Below are 14,538 nucleotides of genomic sequence, written 5' to 3'. Positions count from 1 at the left end.
TTTGCTGCTGCTTTCTGATTACTGAAAAAATATATAAATTTCTATCCTCAAAAAGAAGGTGCCTTGTCATACTGAGTGAGGAGCTGCTGACAGGAATGATTCAGCTACTGCTATGGTTCAGGATATGCTGAATACAGACCAAGCCATTATTCTGTTTGCTGCACAACAAACTGTTTTTTGAGTGATTGGCTGGACAGAATTATCAAGGAAAGGCAAGCCTAAAATTTCCCAAACCAATAAAAAGGTTTTAAGTTTTCTAACTGTGAAGAGATTTTGCAGTGAGCCTCAGTCATGCACAAACTTCTGAAAAAAATGTTGACAGATATTTCTAAAGGAAAGCAGGCACAGTGTAGTATCTGCATGCCTTTCCACCCAAATATTATCAGCAATGAACTGGCAGTATCCTGAAGGTGCTCTGCCAGGTAGTTGAATCTAGTACACACAAGAGAGCTTAAACCATGATTACAGGCCTTGCTAAGTTTTATTGATTCAGTTTTATCTCCTTTTTCCTCTGTTTTGAAAACAGCTCTGGTCATTGAGGATATCAACAGACATTATCTAAGATAGAACAATTCTCAGGCTGCAATAATAGATTTTTGTTTGTGTTGTCTGTCATTTGATGAAAATGGCATATTATTTTGAACTGAGTTAATTTCTGTTGATATTGTGAAAATAAATGAAATAAAGCCCCTAATATTTGAATAAACATGGGATTCACGGTCTAATTTACCATTCAAATGAATTAAGAGGAATTGTGTTTATTTTGTGCTGAAATTTCAATAATTTTTCTGAAAAATTGTGCAAGGAGCCAAGAACAGATGCAGTAAAATTTAGTACTCAAAGAGCTAAGACTTAAGTCCTCGTTCTTTTTGAAATGCTGAAATTTTCCCTATCAAATCCAATACAACCAAAGTTTCACTTCAAAATTCATGGAAGTGGAGAGAATCTGCAAAATTCATTGTAACTTCCACTCCTTTTTCAAGACTGGCATAAGAAAACAATGACTGTTTTAAATCTTTCTCCAACTTCTTACTCCCTTCAGGACATGAAACAGAAGGAATCCCAGAGGAAGCATCATGTGTTTGGGAGTATGAAAAGAAGCAGAGTTGGCGATACCTCAGCTCTGCAGGTGTCACACAACCAAAAACAGAAACCTGAAATTCTGAAATTGTGTTTGGATGTTGTTTCACACACTGTATTTATTTCTTTTTAGAAACATGGAATCATGTTTCTAAAGATTTCAAACCTTTGTGTCAAAAAAGAGGTAATATTTTTGAATTAAATAATTAACATATGAAGCCAGTCAGAAACAATGTTTCTCTGCACCTATTTTCTCAGCAACTAAACTTATCTTTTTATACTAACAAGTAATTTGTTATACCTATGTTATTAGTAGCTTCAAGAAAATTCACATTTAAGGAGTGGGTCCTTGAACTTTGCTAGATTTCCTTACCTGTTCATATCATCTAGATGTTCAGCAGCAAAATAAAAACTTTTGATCTTAGGATGGCAGGCTTTGAATGCACTGTAGAGGAAAAACACAATTAAAGAAATGTAATGGCACAACTCTTTTTTTTTTTAATCTGAAATGTAAGATCACATGGTCACCAAGGAATGAGATGAGTTCATATTTCTGCATGCCCCCGAACAGTATATGAACATACAACTTTTAGGATTGTGCCAGGTTTCACCAAGTGAAGTGCTCTTCAACTACCCTTCTAAATAATCCTTGATTCATATGTGCATAAATAATTGTTCAACCATCACCTGCAGTGTACTGTTAAGGATAGAATTTTATGTATTGGGTAATTTTGCTGATATACATATAGCTATTAATTTTTTCTGAACAGAAAACTGACTAAACAATTAATTCAATACAACAGTAAAATTTTCAGTCCTTGTGACTTCTCACATCCCAATGACTTTGACATTACCTTTAGCTCTAATGATTGCATTTCAAGCAGGAAATTGTGATGTGCTGATTGACTTCTGAAAAGCTGTCATAAATCAACAGTGTCTTCATAAGGTCATCCTAAGCAATGGGCAATTACATCTCATCTTTCCTTTCCACCAAAGTAATCAACATGACTGGGCTGAGAGAATTACTGCATTTCATACATAATATGAAATAAATTACTAGAAAGAGTCTTTTAACTATGTTGGATAAAGATTTATGGTGAAGTACGTGAAGATCCAGCAAAAGCATTTGAAATAATGAATAATTTACAGTAGAGAAGAATAATTTTGAGAACAATCTGAAGGTGTCTCTTAACAACAAAAAATGTAACAGTCCTAAAGAAAATAAGGAAAACTACAAACATGATACATAATGAGCATCATCACCATTTTTCTGAGACATAATAGATTTTATACATATACACATACACACATATATATAATGTAATATAATAATTCTCACTCTCTAATCAATTGAGTCTCAGAAAAATGGTGCTTATCACCATTTTTTTATACTTATCATGCTTGCAATTTTCAGTATACATGTATGTGTGCACACAGATGTACACATATCAGTGTTTTAGAAATCAGGCAAATGAAATCGGTAACAGGAAAGTTACTTCTAGAGAAGATAACATAACACTGAGACTAAACAGATTCCTCTATCACATGACAGCAAACAGTATTATGCAAGTCAAAGCAGATGTACAGTGACATCTGCCAGTTTAGAAAGACATCATCAAGTCACTGAGACCTAAAACTGGACTTCTTAAAACTGTTACAGCATCTGTCATCTGGATTCTTAGAGGGTTTTTCCCTTTATGTGACACCCAAGCAAAGAATCTTAATAACCACATTTTATGTGCTGCTATTCAACAGACATTAAATCAAGTAAAACCAAACTAAACGATTTCAGCAGGGTGCAATTCTGAAAAATGAGTTGACTTTATGCGGCTGCATCACCAAAAAAGAAACAATGTGGCCCAAGGACACAGGACAACAGACTCAAGCTAATGTATCTTTTTTTTTTTTCTTCACAGCTTTTATCTTCTGCCCTTTGAGACCACTTTGAAGTGTAGAGCTCATCCTAAAGAGAGATATAGATCAACTGATACAAGGTTGGTGCTTTCTGTAGAACTAGAGGTAGTACAAATCATACCATATTGCATTTGAAAATTATGTTTTGGACGAATTTCAGCAATTCCAGTCTTGTTTAAAAATACTAGAAGGCAAGGAAAAAAATTTTGAACAATAATGGCTCTAAAAATATCCCTGTGGGAGCATGGGACCTGTCACATTGCTACGCATGCTTGAACTTATCTAACTAATAAATGGATTTCTGCAATAGCACAAACCTGGACAGCCACATAAACAGGTGAGAAGAAATGTTCTTTGAGACTTTAGGTCATATAACAAAAATACAACAAATCACTGTCATCCTCTTTTTTTTTATCTGCCCCAGGACTGAAATAATGTCTCAGCAAACTTTGAGATTATGCTAATGGATTTGGAGTTACATTAAATATTGATGCCTGGCCATGAACCTGGGGACTTTCTTATTTGGATGGTCTCTGTATTATGCTTAAAGCTGTTTATTGAGTATAAAGAACACAAAGACTCTCCAACCCTCAACAAACAAATAAAGAAAACAGCAACCCCAAACAGGAAAGAAACAAAGGAAAGTAGAACTAGGAAAATAAAGGGACAGCAGCAGCCAAGCAGCCTTCTTGCTCATAATTAACTTTGGTCTAATCAAGCACTGTGGTTCATGATGAAGTGAAAAAATAGCCTTCTTTGGGCAAGATGGCATTCCAAACAGAAAAAAATAATTTGCTTTTTTCATATAGCTTCTTCTGTGATACAACCTCTTGACAATTGTAACAAAGTCCATTATTTCCCTGTTTTAAAGGAAAACCTTGTCTTAGGTTTGCAGTTCATTTATTGTATCATTGCATTATTTTTAAGCATGCTTACTATTTCTTGCGGCATTCACTGGCTCTGTCAATTTTAAATTCAGGTAGACTGATGAATCCTTCTGCTTTTTCATCCTGCAAAGATAGTTCGAGATATTACTGTAGCTAAAGTGTAAGGAAAAAAAAAACCAGCCTGTTGAAAACTTGCAAATATTTTCACTTGCCTGCTTCTTACAAAAGGAATACTTATGTCTGCTCTGCTCTGGCAAACCTCTCACAGAAGTCACTGGGACTTCTGCTGAAGTAGAAAGACAGATCCCTTGGTGAAAAATACAGTTTTAAATACTCAGTTTTCTGAAACAATTTCACAGCTGAATCAACATTTGAAAATATACAAAATCACCAAATGTATTCAGTCAATTAGTTATTGTAATTAGTTAATTTTTGGGGAAAATGGACTAATTAGTAAGGAGAAATGCAGCCTGGTCGAAGAAACAGAGAAAAAAAGCAATTTCAATGGGTGTTGTTTATCATTTTATGTACCACAGCTAAGAGGCATGATATCTCTTCAGCTACTTTTATCTCTCTACAACATTCAGCATATATTTGACCTTTCTCCCCTCTCCTCTGAAGATTTTACAGGGTTTATTTTATCAGCTATGCAATCTCCCTTGACTTTTCACAGTTTGAAAGCATTATTTATATTAAGCTACTCTTACATCAATAACACAGACTTGGTTATTTAACTGCTCATAACTTTGCATGCAAAATTAACACAGGATCATAGAAATGAAACTGGAAAACACACAAATGTATGTGAAGAAATATACATCTTTTCCTAAGAGTTTAAATGGTTATTTACACCACATATGCAGTCCATTTGATTATATGCCTTCCTCAAAATAAGTAAGAGACACAAATCAGCATATAAAACTAGAGCTGAAGTCATTATGTGGAATGTACAGGGTTGTTACTGGTTCTGCATTAGCAGATATTTTAAAATCAAAAAGACACTGTTTAAAATAATCTTGCTATTTCTTTTTTGAATGGTTGCCGAGAGAAACAGAGTTTTGGCAAGAGCAGTGTTTGCTTGTCTGTCCACCTGCTACTGAGGCACCCCCCACCAGCCTTTGACTCTACTGGTGATGACAGACACTGAGGGAGCTGAGGGCTCAAAAATAACCAAAACTCAGAAAACCTCAGGGAAACTTGGGATGGGGTAGGAGATGGAGGTGCTGAGAGCACTGCACTCCACATGGAAAGTACAGCACAGCTCAGAGCTGCTCCTTGGACCCAGTGCTGACCACTCACTGCACTTGTAGGCATCAATTACTGCCCTGATGAAAACCTTGTAGTAGCCAAGGGAGGGAGAATGGAGAGGAGGGAGTTAGGGTCACTGATCTGAAGCTGGGATGAAGGCACAAATGGAATGAGTCTGAGAAAACAAGCTTTGGAACAACTTGCTCTCTGTTTACTCAGAGAGAAGTTGGGGATTACTTTGAAAAAGTTATGTACAAATGCTTGCTGTGATTAAAAGAACAAGTTGGACAGAGTACATACAGATGTTAACAATGGTTTGATCTCAGCATATTTACTAATGAGTCTAATAGGATTAAAAATCAAGGTATCATAACCCTGGCAAAAAGCTTTGCAGCTAAAGCTGATATAATAAATGTGTACCAATGCAGAAAATGTTGCATACTCAAAGCTGTACACAATTCAGCTGGGATGCTCCTGTGCTTTTAAGTTCAGCATTTATGAGCACTGAAATCATATTAAAAGCTACAAAGAAGAAACAACAGGAGAACAGAACTGAGAAAACAGAACTATCTTCCTTAATTGCCTAGCAGAGATAAACAAGAAACACCAGGCAGCACAACATTAAAGTTTACATTTCCATGACTAAGCTTGAATGACAGGATTAAGTAATTACCTTTTCACTTTCAAGGGTTTGAGGATAAATTTATTCTAAACTGGTGTCATGAGGACACAGAAAACTGTGTTATTTCTCCATGTAGTAAGAGGTGAATTGGAAGGAACAGATATCTCAAAATCTTCATGGTAATATTGTCAGACAGTTAATATTAATTTCAGTATGATTGTTTGGGTGAATAAAGTTATTAACATATATAAGCACTGAAAGCACTGTTTTCACACCAAATCCTGACTACAGCACTACATGAAGTATTCATTGAGACCATGAGTACAGGTGTTTACCTCTTCATTGATATACCAATACAGAGATGTATCCTTCAGGACAAACCAGTACTTTTTCCATTTTTGGGAGAAATAACTCTTGGCATCTTTCTTTTTCCAAAGCCAGCCTTCACAGTCCCCTCGGCCAAGATCTTTACACGAGATCCGTCTTTTGCTTTTACCAGGAATAGGAGCTGAAAACAACAATAAGGTGATGTGAAAGCATTTGATTTGTCCACTAAATCAACAAGATATCTAGTCAGAAAGCACTATATATATGTTTAAGAAAATTAATTAAAAATTTCAACCTCGAATTGCCATGAAAAATTATTACAAGCATTCTGACCACAAAGCTTATGCACACCACCGTAATTTAAAGGCCAAACCAAACCAAACCATGTTCAGCATCTCAGAGCTCATATCCTATGGATAAGACAAAAAGAAAAAAAAGCCACACAGAAAGAGAAGACAGAAGACACTATAGGGAAAAGAAAGGCAAGATATTTAAAAATAAGAAAAATGCTTGTTCGTAATTTTCAACTAATTTCACATTACAATAAAGTGCACAGCATATAAATTTATGTACTTCCCACTTGGTTACCAAATACAACTATTTAAGTACTTCACAGGTGTTCACAAACCTCTCTTTGCAGCTCTTTTTGAAACTAAACAGTTCCTAAGGCCTTTGTACTTCAAAATCAAAGGAGGAAAATTTACTATGATATAAATTACCTGAGAGCGTAGGTAATGAGCAAGTGCTGCAGTGAGGCATTACCTGAACACAGCTGGAAAAACCAACCCTGGCCCCAAAGAGGCTAGAGTCTAAGTATTCAAAAAAAAAAAAAAAAGATAAAAGCAGATACATGAAGGTAGAGGAACATTAGGTAACTGAGACATCAGAAATGGACTAATACATTCTCAACGTGATCAACTGAATTGAACATTTTATTGGAGCTAACAAGTTAGAGTTCCTCAGATACTGCAATACCATAAAATCCATCTTGGCAAATCCCTTCATACCCATGTATGAAAACAAATTTATTTTTTACCTTTGTTCTTCTTTTTACTTTTCTGCTGTAGAGAAGACTGCTGAAATGTCTACAAGAAAATCAAAATGGAAGAAGTGAAATTACAGTGTTTATATTCAACCACATACTTATAATAAAAGAAATGTTATGTTAAATCATATCAGGTAACATCAACCAAGAGACTTCTAGCCTAAGAACAAAGATGATTTTAGTTCACCTGTTCATAAGGTTGTAAAGCAAAAGCACACTGTCAAACATCTCAAAACAGATCACCAGTTAAGTTGCCAAACCAACTGTAGTTTCTGCCCAAAATGGTCCCTCTCCTCTTGTTCTGTTAATAAAGAAGGAATATCTCTCTTTGTTTAGTACAGTAATGAAGCTACACAGCCCATGTATTTCTAATGTATACACTAAATAAAGTATTCTTGACATCTATATGTAAATATACAAAATAGCACATTGCCTAATGCAGGTGTGGAAGTATTCATACAACGGTCATTAGATCATCAGACAATTTTCTCAGAACCAGGCCTAGTATTCTGAAAGACATCAGTAAATTCTGCTTAATCACAACTGGAAAAAAGTATCCCAAATAAAAAGTCTGAACTTTATTTTTTCACCAGGTTTTAAAGTGGAAGTATTTCCCTTCAGCTGATCCACTCCCACAAACTCCCCTGACAATGAGACAGGATGGAAATTGCTCCTTTATTTAAGATCTTAGCTTATTAGTAAGATCAATAGGTATTAACACATTTTATAACCATTTCTGTTTAAAAACTATGACTCAGATAAACACAGTCCCCAGTGAACTAAAAAAATAATAAATCTGTAATGCATCAGCAAAAATTTAAAGATGTGATTTGACTTGTTTTGAACTTCAGTTTTCTAGAAAGGCAGACAAATGTTATCAGTGTTAAAACTAAGAAAAGGTTACCATTAGCGTGTCTGCTTATTAAAACTTTCTATTTCAGCTTGCCAGGAATCAATACAGAAATCAATACTTCTGTGCCACTTGGTAAAAATAAATCTAAGCAAAAGCACTGACAGTTCTGCAAGTCCAAATCCTGTTCCTAGTGGTAACAGAAACGCTCTCCCTAGTTTACAAGACTAAGTTCAATTCAAAGAGCAGCTTTGGTTTTGCACCTGGCACTCAGTGCTATGGCTTAATTGATGTGATATTGTTTGGTCTTGGCCTAAGCGATCTTGGAGCTCTTTCCCAACCTTAATGACTTTATTCTAATAATGTCTCTCCTCCCTGCTTCCCACACCCCTGAGCTCACAGACAGCAGACTCAGCTTCAAAGGGATCTCTTGCCTCACAGCTGAGAGATTTTCATGCAGCAAAAACTAACATGCCCATGGGGAATAATTACTAGCAAGACAATAATTAAGTGTAATTAAAAAATTTAACTGACTTGCTACATGTGCTGATCCCTCAGAGACCATATCTGACAAAACCTACTCCCCTATACTGCTACCTCTGTGGATCAAAGTAGGCCTCCACTGGGAAGTAAAAAGAGGATCCCACTTGTTCTCATTTCCTGGCTCTTGTCCTTTTTCTTCTGCTACTGGTTACCAATTAAATCAGCACCAGCTCTCAACAAACCAAGACAGCAACACCCATCCCACTTACATCACACAAAATATTTCAACCTGCGAAGGACTAGAAGAGATCTTAATGACCCAGGAATAACAGAGTGGCTGAGCAGAAATGAGTAACTCCCTCTGGAAATCTTACTTAATTCAAAGTGGATGAAAAAATACACAAACATACAAATCCAAAATTTAGCACTTCTCAGTTCACAACTCAGACAATGTCATTCTGTTGTTTGACTTTTCTGCACTATTATTTTCACAGTGTCAAAACAGAAAAGGAAAATCTCTGCTCCATTTTCTCACAAGTAATTCTGAGAGCAGGTGAGAACATATGAAAAGCCTTCTCTTTAGATGTTTTGTCTGTAAATTGATCCTGCAAACCTCAGTTCACACCTCTTAACTTCTGAGTCAGTTTTTGGGAAGAAAGGGTAATGAAGGGGTATCAGTTTTTAACAGGAAAAAAGCATGTAATTTACATGTCTAACCATTTTTCCATACATTATGTTATATTGCAAAATAGAAAGGTTTTATTAAATTCAGCTATTATTCTAAATTAGTTCATTGAATGAAATAATAATTAAAGGCAAATTCAACAACTGAGAGAAGTTCCTAGGAATAATTTCCACTGCAGTGATTTTAACTAGCACTTTGTATTATTTTACATGGACTTCAGACTTCAAGTTAGTTGACCCTTTGCAAAAAACAGCACCATCTTTTTTCTTAACTCAGAAAATGTATATGTAATATAACATATGTAATTAGAGAACAACAACAACAAAAACAAAAAAGTGAGCATGAAATCTAAAAATGCTTCTTTTATTGCTTTTTAAGGAACTCACTGAATGCAATCTACAGCCTTACCAGTTGTAAGTGCTGTTTTCTCAGTGGTGTCAGGAGGTCATATCCTTCCTCCTGACCAGAGCAAGGCTTGCTTTGAAGCCAACACTGGATCCATCTCCAGCCTTGATTAACTATCTCCAAAGACGTACTTTCCACAGCTTCTTTAAGCAACCTGTTCTAATGCTGGCCACTATGATGTTTCCTCTTTTACAGCTTAATTCTGTGATGTGGTAAATACAGAAATAATGTAACTATGACTTCTAAATGCCATGAACCCTAAAACCATGGATTTACACCAAGAAATTCAGCTGTACTAATGCAAACTTGCTGTAAGACACTGTTTAATCACTTGCCCACAAAGCCAGATTCAATGTATGCTCACTGCATTTTGATTCTGATACACCTTGGGCTTTGAGTAACTGCTTTCATAAACATTTTGTCCCAGTTTCCAAGAATCCATCTCTTCTACTAATTCTGAGAGCAAGCATGAAATGAAATAGAAAGCAGCATTCCATATTAAAGAAATTCATTATTAACTCAAAATAATGAGTAAAATGGAAACAAGACGGACACTGAAAAGATTAAATGGATGAGTACCTTAAGAGAAATGGAAATTGGCACTCCTGAAGAAAATGTGAAACTCTTTAATAATATTCTGAATTATAAGCTTTCAAATCATCCAAAACACAACTAGAAAAACTTTACATTACCCAAAACCAAGGTATCACTTGATGTTTAACATTCATCAAAACCCCTTTGAATACACTGAGACTCACTGACTTTTTTAGACACAATGATTTTCTCTCCTGTAATATGTGATCTTTGAGCTTGTTCTATTTAATAAAGCCCCTGGACAAGTGCATCTCTAAGGAGAATATCAAAGAAACATTTAATGTATATATAAGCCTGCCTTTCCTATTAGCAGCCTCAAGGGACATGTATTTTAAGAGGAATAAAAGACCATTTATTAAAGGGTTTTTTCTGTTTCTGGTTTGGTGTTTTGGTTTTTGGGTGAGGATTTTTGGTTGTTTTTTGTCTGTTTGGTTTTTCTTACCAATGTTCTAGCATGCCTCTAGCCCTATTTTTCTGAGGTCTTAGCTTGAACCAGAGCCAATGGAGATTTAATTGTGCAGGGAGGAGCCACAACAGTCCCACTCTTCCTGCAACTGTTCATTACCAGACTTGCTGTGTGGGTCGTATTTACTCTAACAGTCTTCAAAATGATTGACAGAGTTCCGAAAGGCCAGCAGACTGCACACCTGTAAGGAGCAACCTGCCCCAGGGCAAAGCCTTTTAGGATTATAACACAGCAATGCAGCTACACTGGAAAAAACTTGCAGGTGGAGGCTCATACCAACCAAAGAGATCACCACTGGCCTGTAATTGCAGTTGTTTTTTAGCAAGAAAATAATCCCACACAGGTGCTCTAATCAATACTCTGCATGCACACAGTAACATATCAGCATCTTGGTACGTGTAACACATTTTCAAGAAATGAGACTTTCATGTTTCTGTCTCAGTCTCACAGTTATTCAGGTTTCTCTTCTGGGAGAAAGTATTTATTATCGGTTAGTCCTGTGACTGCTCTGCATTTGCTCAGAAGAGAAAAAAGATGGAAAGTTAGTCATTAATGTTCAGAAGGGAAACCAGATGGAAAGTTAGTCATTAATGTTCAGAAGCCTGAAAATGTAACTTATTTACTAGTAATTTCATAGCTCTCTATTTGGAAAAATGAATTTAAATGAAAGTGTGAAATTATTTAAGTTTAAATGAATTTATTTGCTTCATGCCAAATAGGAAACTTAATAAAATGGTCTTTCAGTACTAATATTAAATTGGAATGAAACTGCTATCAGAAGAGGAGACTGATGTAACTGTTATGATGAAAGTTAGAAAACTTATATTCCAGTTGATAGCTCAAATAAAAGTAGAATGCAGATTGATTATCAAAATAATAAATTTGAGAAGATTAGTTATTTTGACAAACTTAAGAGTCTGAGGAAGATGTCTGAAGATTTGAGGTTAAGCTGTTCCTTAGACTTCTCTAAGACCTAAATTACAGAACATTACATCCATGCCCAAAACATAAATATATTCTAATAGTTATAAAAACTTCTTCATGGTTACAGAATGTGTAGGTCTACAAAAAAAAGAGCACAACTGAAGATTCTCTGAAGGAACAGACTGACCACAGCAACTAGTACTATATTGGACAGCACCTAAAATTCTCATTCAAGGGCTTTTTTGTTTCTCCACTATTCTTCTGAGATTTTTCACTCACTCGTTTAAAAAAAGCTGGAAGAGAGAAACAGGTTATGGAAAAAAATAATATCCAGTCCTTCTACCCAAATGTGGGCTCAGTCTGAGTGAAAGGGAAAATGGCACATATCTATAGCTTTATTTAGAGCTCGGGTCAAATCCAATTTTTCTCAAGCTGCAAGTTTAGACACCAAGGAACTGTTTACAGGCAGGCACTTCCCCTCTGTCACTGTAAGACAGCTTTCTCTAGTTTCAGCAGGATAGCTTGCAACACATCTGATTACTGGAACTTTCTGCTACAGATGGAAAAGCCAGGATCTGGGAAAAAAATGAAAGCTGGTTCTGCAAATCATATCATTGATCTCTCACTTTGAAAGATCGTTCTCAATGCTTTGAGAACACGGGCAATGTTCTATTTTCACTGTTTTGATATACCACATACACATTTCTCTGCATTTGGTGTGTTGTGATCCAAAATTTCAGAGCTAAAAGAAGACTGAAAAGGGGGAAAATGCAAACCTATTTAGATACAACACCACACTTTATATCAGTATTAACATCTCATGCTTAAGGGTACTCACAACACAGGATTTTGCCAAAATCTTTTCTGTTTACCACCTTGTTTAGTCTCCATTAAGAGCCTATAGCACACAGTACTAATTATTTTTATGGATATTTGTGGAAAATAAAGATATGATGAGGTAAGACCTCTGTCAGATTAGAAAGTTTGAAACCCCCTGCCAATCAGCAGCAGATATTCCTTCTTGCATTTTGTTAATGTCCACAAAAAGAAAGAAACAGCATGTGTGTGCCTCAAGAGCTTTTTACTGCATAAAAAACATAGGCTGATATTTTGAAGCTGCCAAATTTTATATATTCCTCTGAGGTGAGCAATGGCTATATGAGCTGTGCAGGATGGTCTCCTTATCACATAATCTACAAGGGTTGATAACATCTAAGATGTCAATTCTTTTCATACAACTGCCCCTATGTCAGCTTATCCAAGACAAATAGGCTAGCTGAGGGCAGAACTATGATTGTCTGAAATGTGATAGCAAGCACAGCTTTTCTTATTCATTCTCCCACTTCTAAATGTTTCCTTATCATTTGGGGGGGGGGGATCTGTGGCAAATACTACAGTAGCTGGATACAATTCAGCAGTTACAGAAGGTAGTGCAAGTATTTTGTCAGAAGTTGTTAGCATAATGAATGCAAAAATAAAATGATTTTTTAAATCTTTAGGCTATTTGGAAAAAATAATATACAGTGGTGCTGCTTTCCACCACTAGGGAAAGACTCGCCTTCTTAGCCATTAAGCCACAGGACTCTTTGAAATATTGAAATACCAAAGCAGCAAAACTCCTGGACAACATTAACTTTAAATGAGAGTTCTCATGTTCCCCCAGTCTTTCTGACTGACATAACAAGGACTGCAGCAGTGTCACAGCTGCTGGAAGCAAATGAGAATAAACAGTTAAACTAGACCAGTGCTGCTCATTAGGATAATTTATTCTGTGGTCATTCTTCTGCTCTACATCTACTTTGAAACATGCAATTTTGGTACCTCCCACACTACTTTTTATTGACAGTAAGAAATCTAGGAGGGAAAGGGAGGATTCAAAAACTGTATGTATCCTTTAATGGCATAAGTCCAAGATGCATCAGTTGCCCCATCACTCTGTGTTTCAAGTGTATCCATTTAAGAAGGAAAATAGAAACTAAACTATCACCTGTCACAGAACAGTATTTAACCCTTTATTTGGATTTCTACTCCCCATCAGTTCCCAATTTAACCTCTTACTGAAGAGAATGGACCAGTCAGAAAAACCACAAAACAACTGAGGCAGGAAATCAGCCCTGGAGATCATTTTATCCAGCCTTGTTGCTCAAAGCAGACTCCAGCAGAGAAGGCTGTTCAGGGCTGTGGCCAGTTGTGTTTTCAGTGTCTCCAAGATGGAGACTCCACAAACTCCATGGGCAACCTGCTCCAGTTAAACCATCTTCACAGTAAAAGTATATTTTTCTTATGTTTATATGGAATTTCCTGGATTTCAATTTTTGTCCATTGCCTTTAGTCCTTTTCACAGTGTGTCTGAGACAAGTCACCCCAAAGACCCCATGGATACTTGTGCCCTGCTGCTACGCCCCTCCAGCAGATACCAAACTTTGCAATTTCCTCCACAAAAAATCTTGGTTTGCTTAGAAAATTTCTATGTTATTCACAGGGAAGGCAGGTTTTCCTTGTATGCTTATCTAAACATTAAAACAGCAAGATGATCCAAACAGATTTCAGAAACTTATTCTTGATGTACTATTGGATTCAAGAGGTGGTCTGTGGCACAACATGGATCTTTTCAGAAGAAAAAAACTGCTGTAAAACAAAGTCACCCCTGGGGCAATAACAACATCTTCCACCAAGCCCCTGGTCCTTGCAGAGGAAAAATCATTAGCCTAGAATAAAAGTCTCATGCCCACTTACAACACCTTGGTGCTTGCTTATGGTGACAAGCACAAACACCTCCTTCTGCAGGAGGAGGGAGCAACACTTCTGATTGTGCCCCTCAGCATGATCTCTTTCATACTCTGTGTGACAGAAAAAGTGCAGAGGATGTAGGTGGTCTGCGAAAACAGATTTCTGCTTTAAGGAAGATACACTATTGCAAGTTATTCTCTTTAAGCACTTGGACATAATATCCTTTGGGGAAAGAAACAGAAAACTCCCTCTGGCTTTCAAAAGAGGGGAAGTTTTCA

General features: G+C 36.3%; 1 protein-coding gene across 7 annotated transcripts in view; it reads right to left on the bottom strand.

Annotated features, from left to right (window-relative positions):
• CNKSR2 (connector enhancer of kinase suppressor of Ras 2) overlaps nt 1-14,538 on the bottom strand; it is a 207,030-nt gene that overhangs the window by 51,614 nt on the left and 140,878 nt on the right. For all 7 annotated transcript variants that reach the window (XM_059467046.1, XM_059467047.1, XM_059467041.1 and 4 more), the window contains 4 exons: nt 7,115-7,163; nt 6,087-6,259; nt 3,931-4,004; nt 1,454-1,525 (listed from right to left, as the gene is read on the bottom strand). In XM_059467046.1, the coding sequence (XP_059323029.1) occupies nt 1,454-1,525; nt 3,931-4,004; nt 6,087-6,259; nt 7,115-7,163 (368 nt within the window). The remainder of the gene's footprint in view (nt 1-1,453; nt 1,526-3,930; nt 4,005-6,086; nt 6,260-7,114; nt 7,164-14,538) is intronic.

Source organism: Ammospiza nelsoni, chromosome 2 (genome assembly GCF_027579445.1).
Source record: "Ammospiza nelsoni isolate bAmmNel1 chromosome 2, bAmmNel1.pri, whole genome shotgun sequence".
NCBI classification, from domain to species: domain Eukaryota; kingdom Metazoa; phylum Chordata; class Aves; order Passeriformes; family Passerellidae; genus Ammospiza; species Ammospiza nelsoni.
This window is presented reverse-complemented; position numbering and strand designations above follow the sequence as displayed.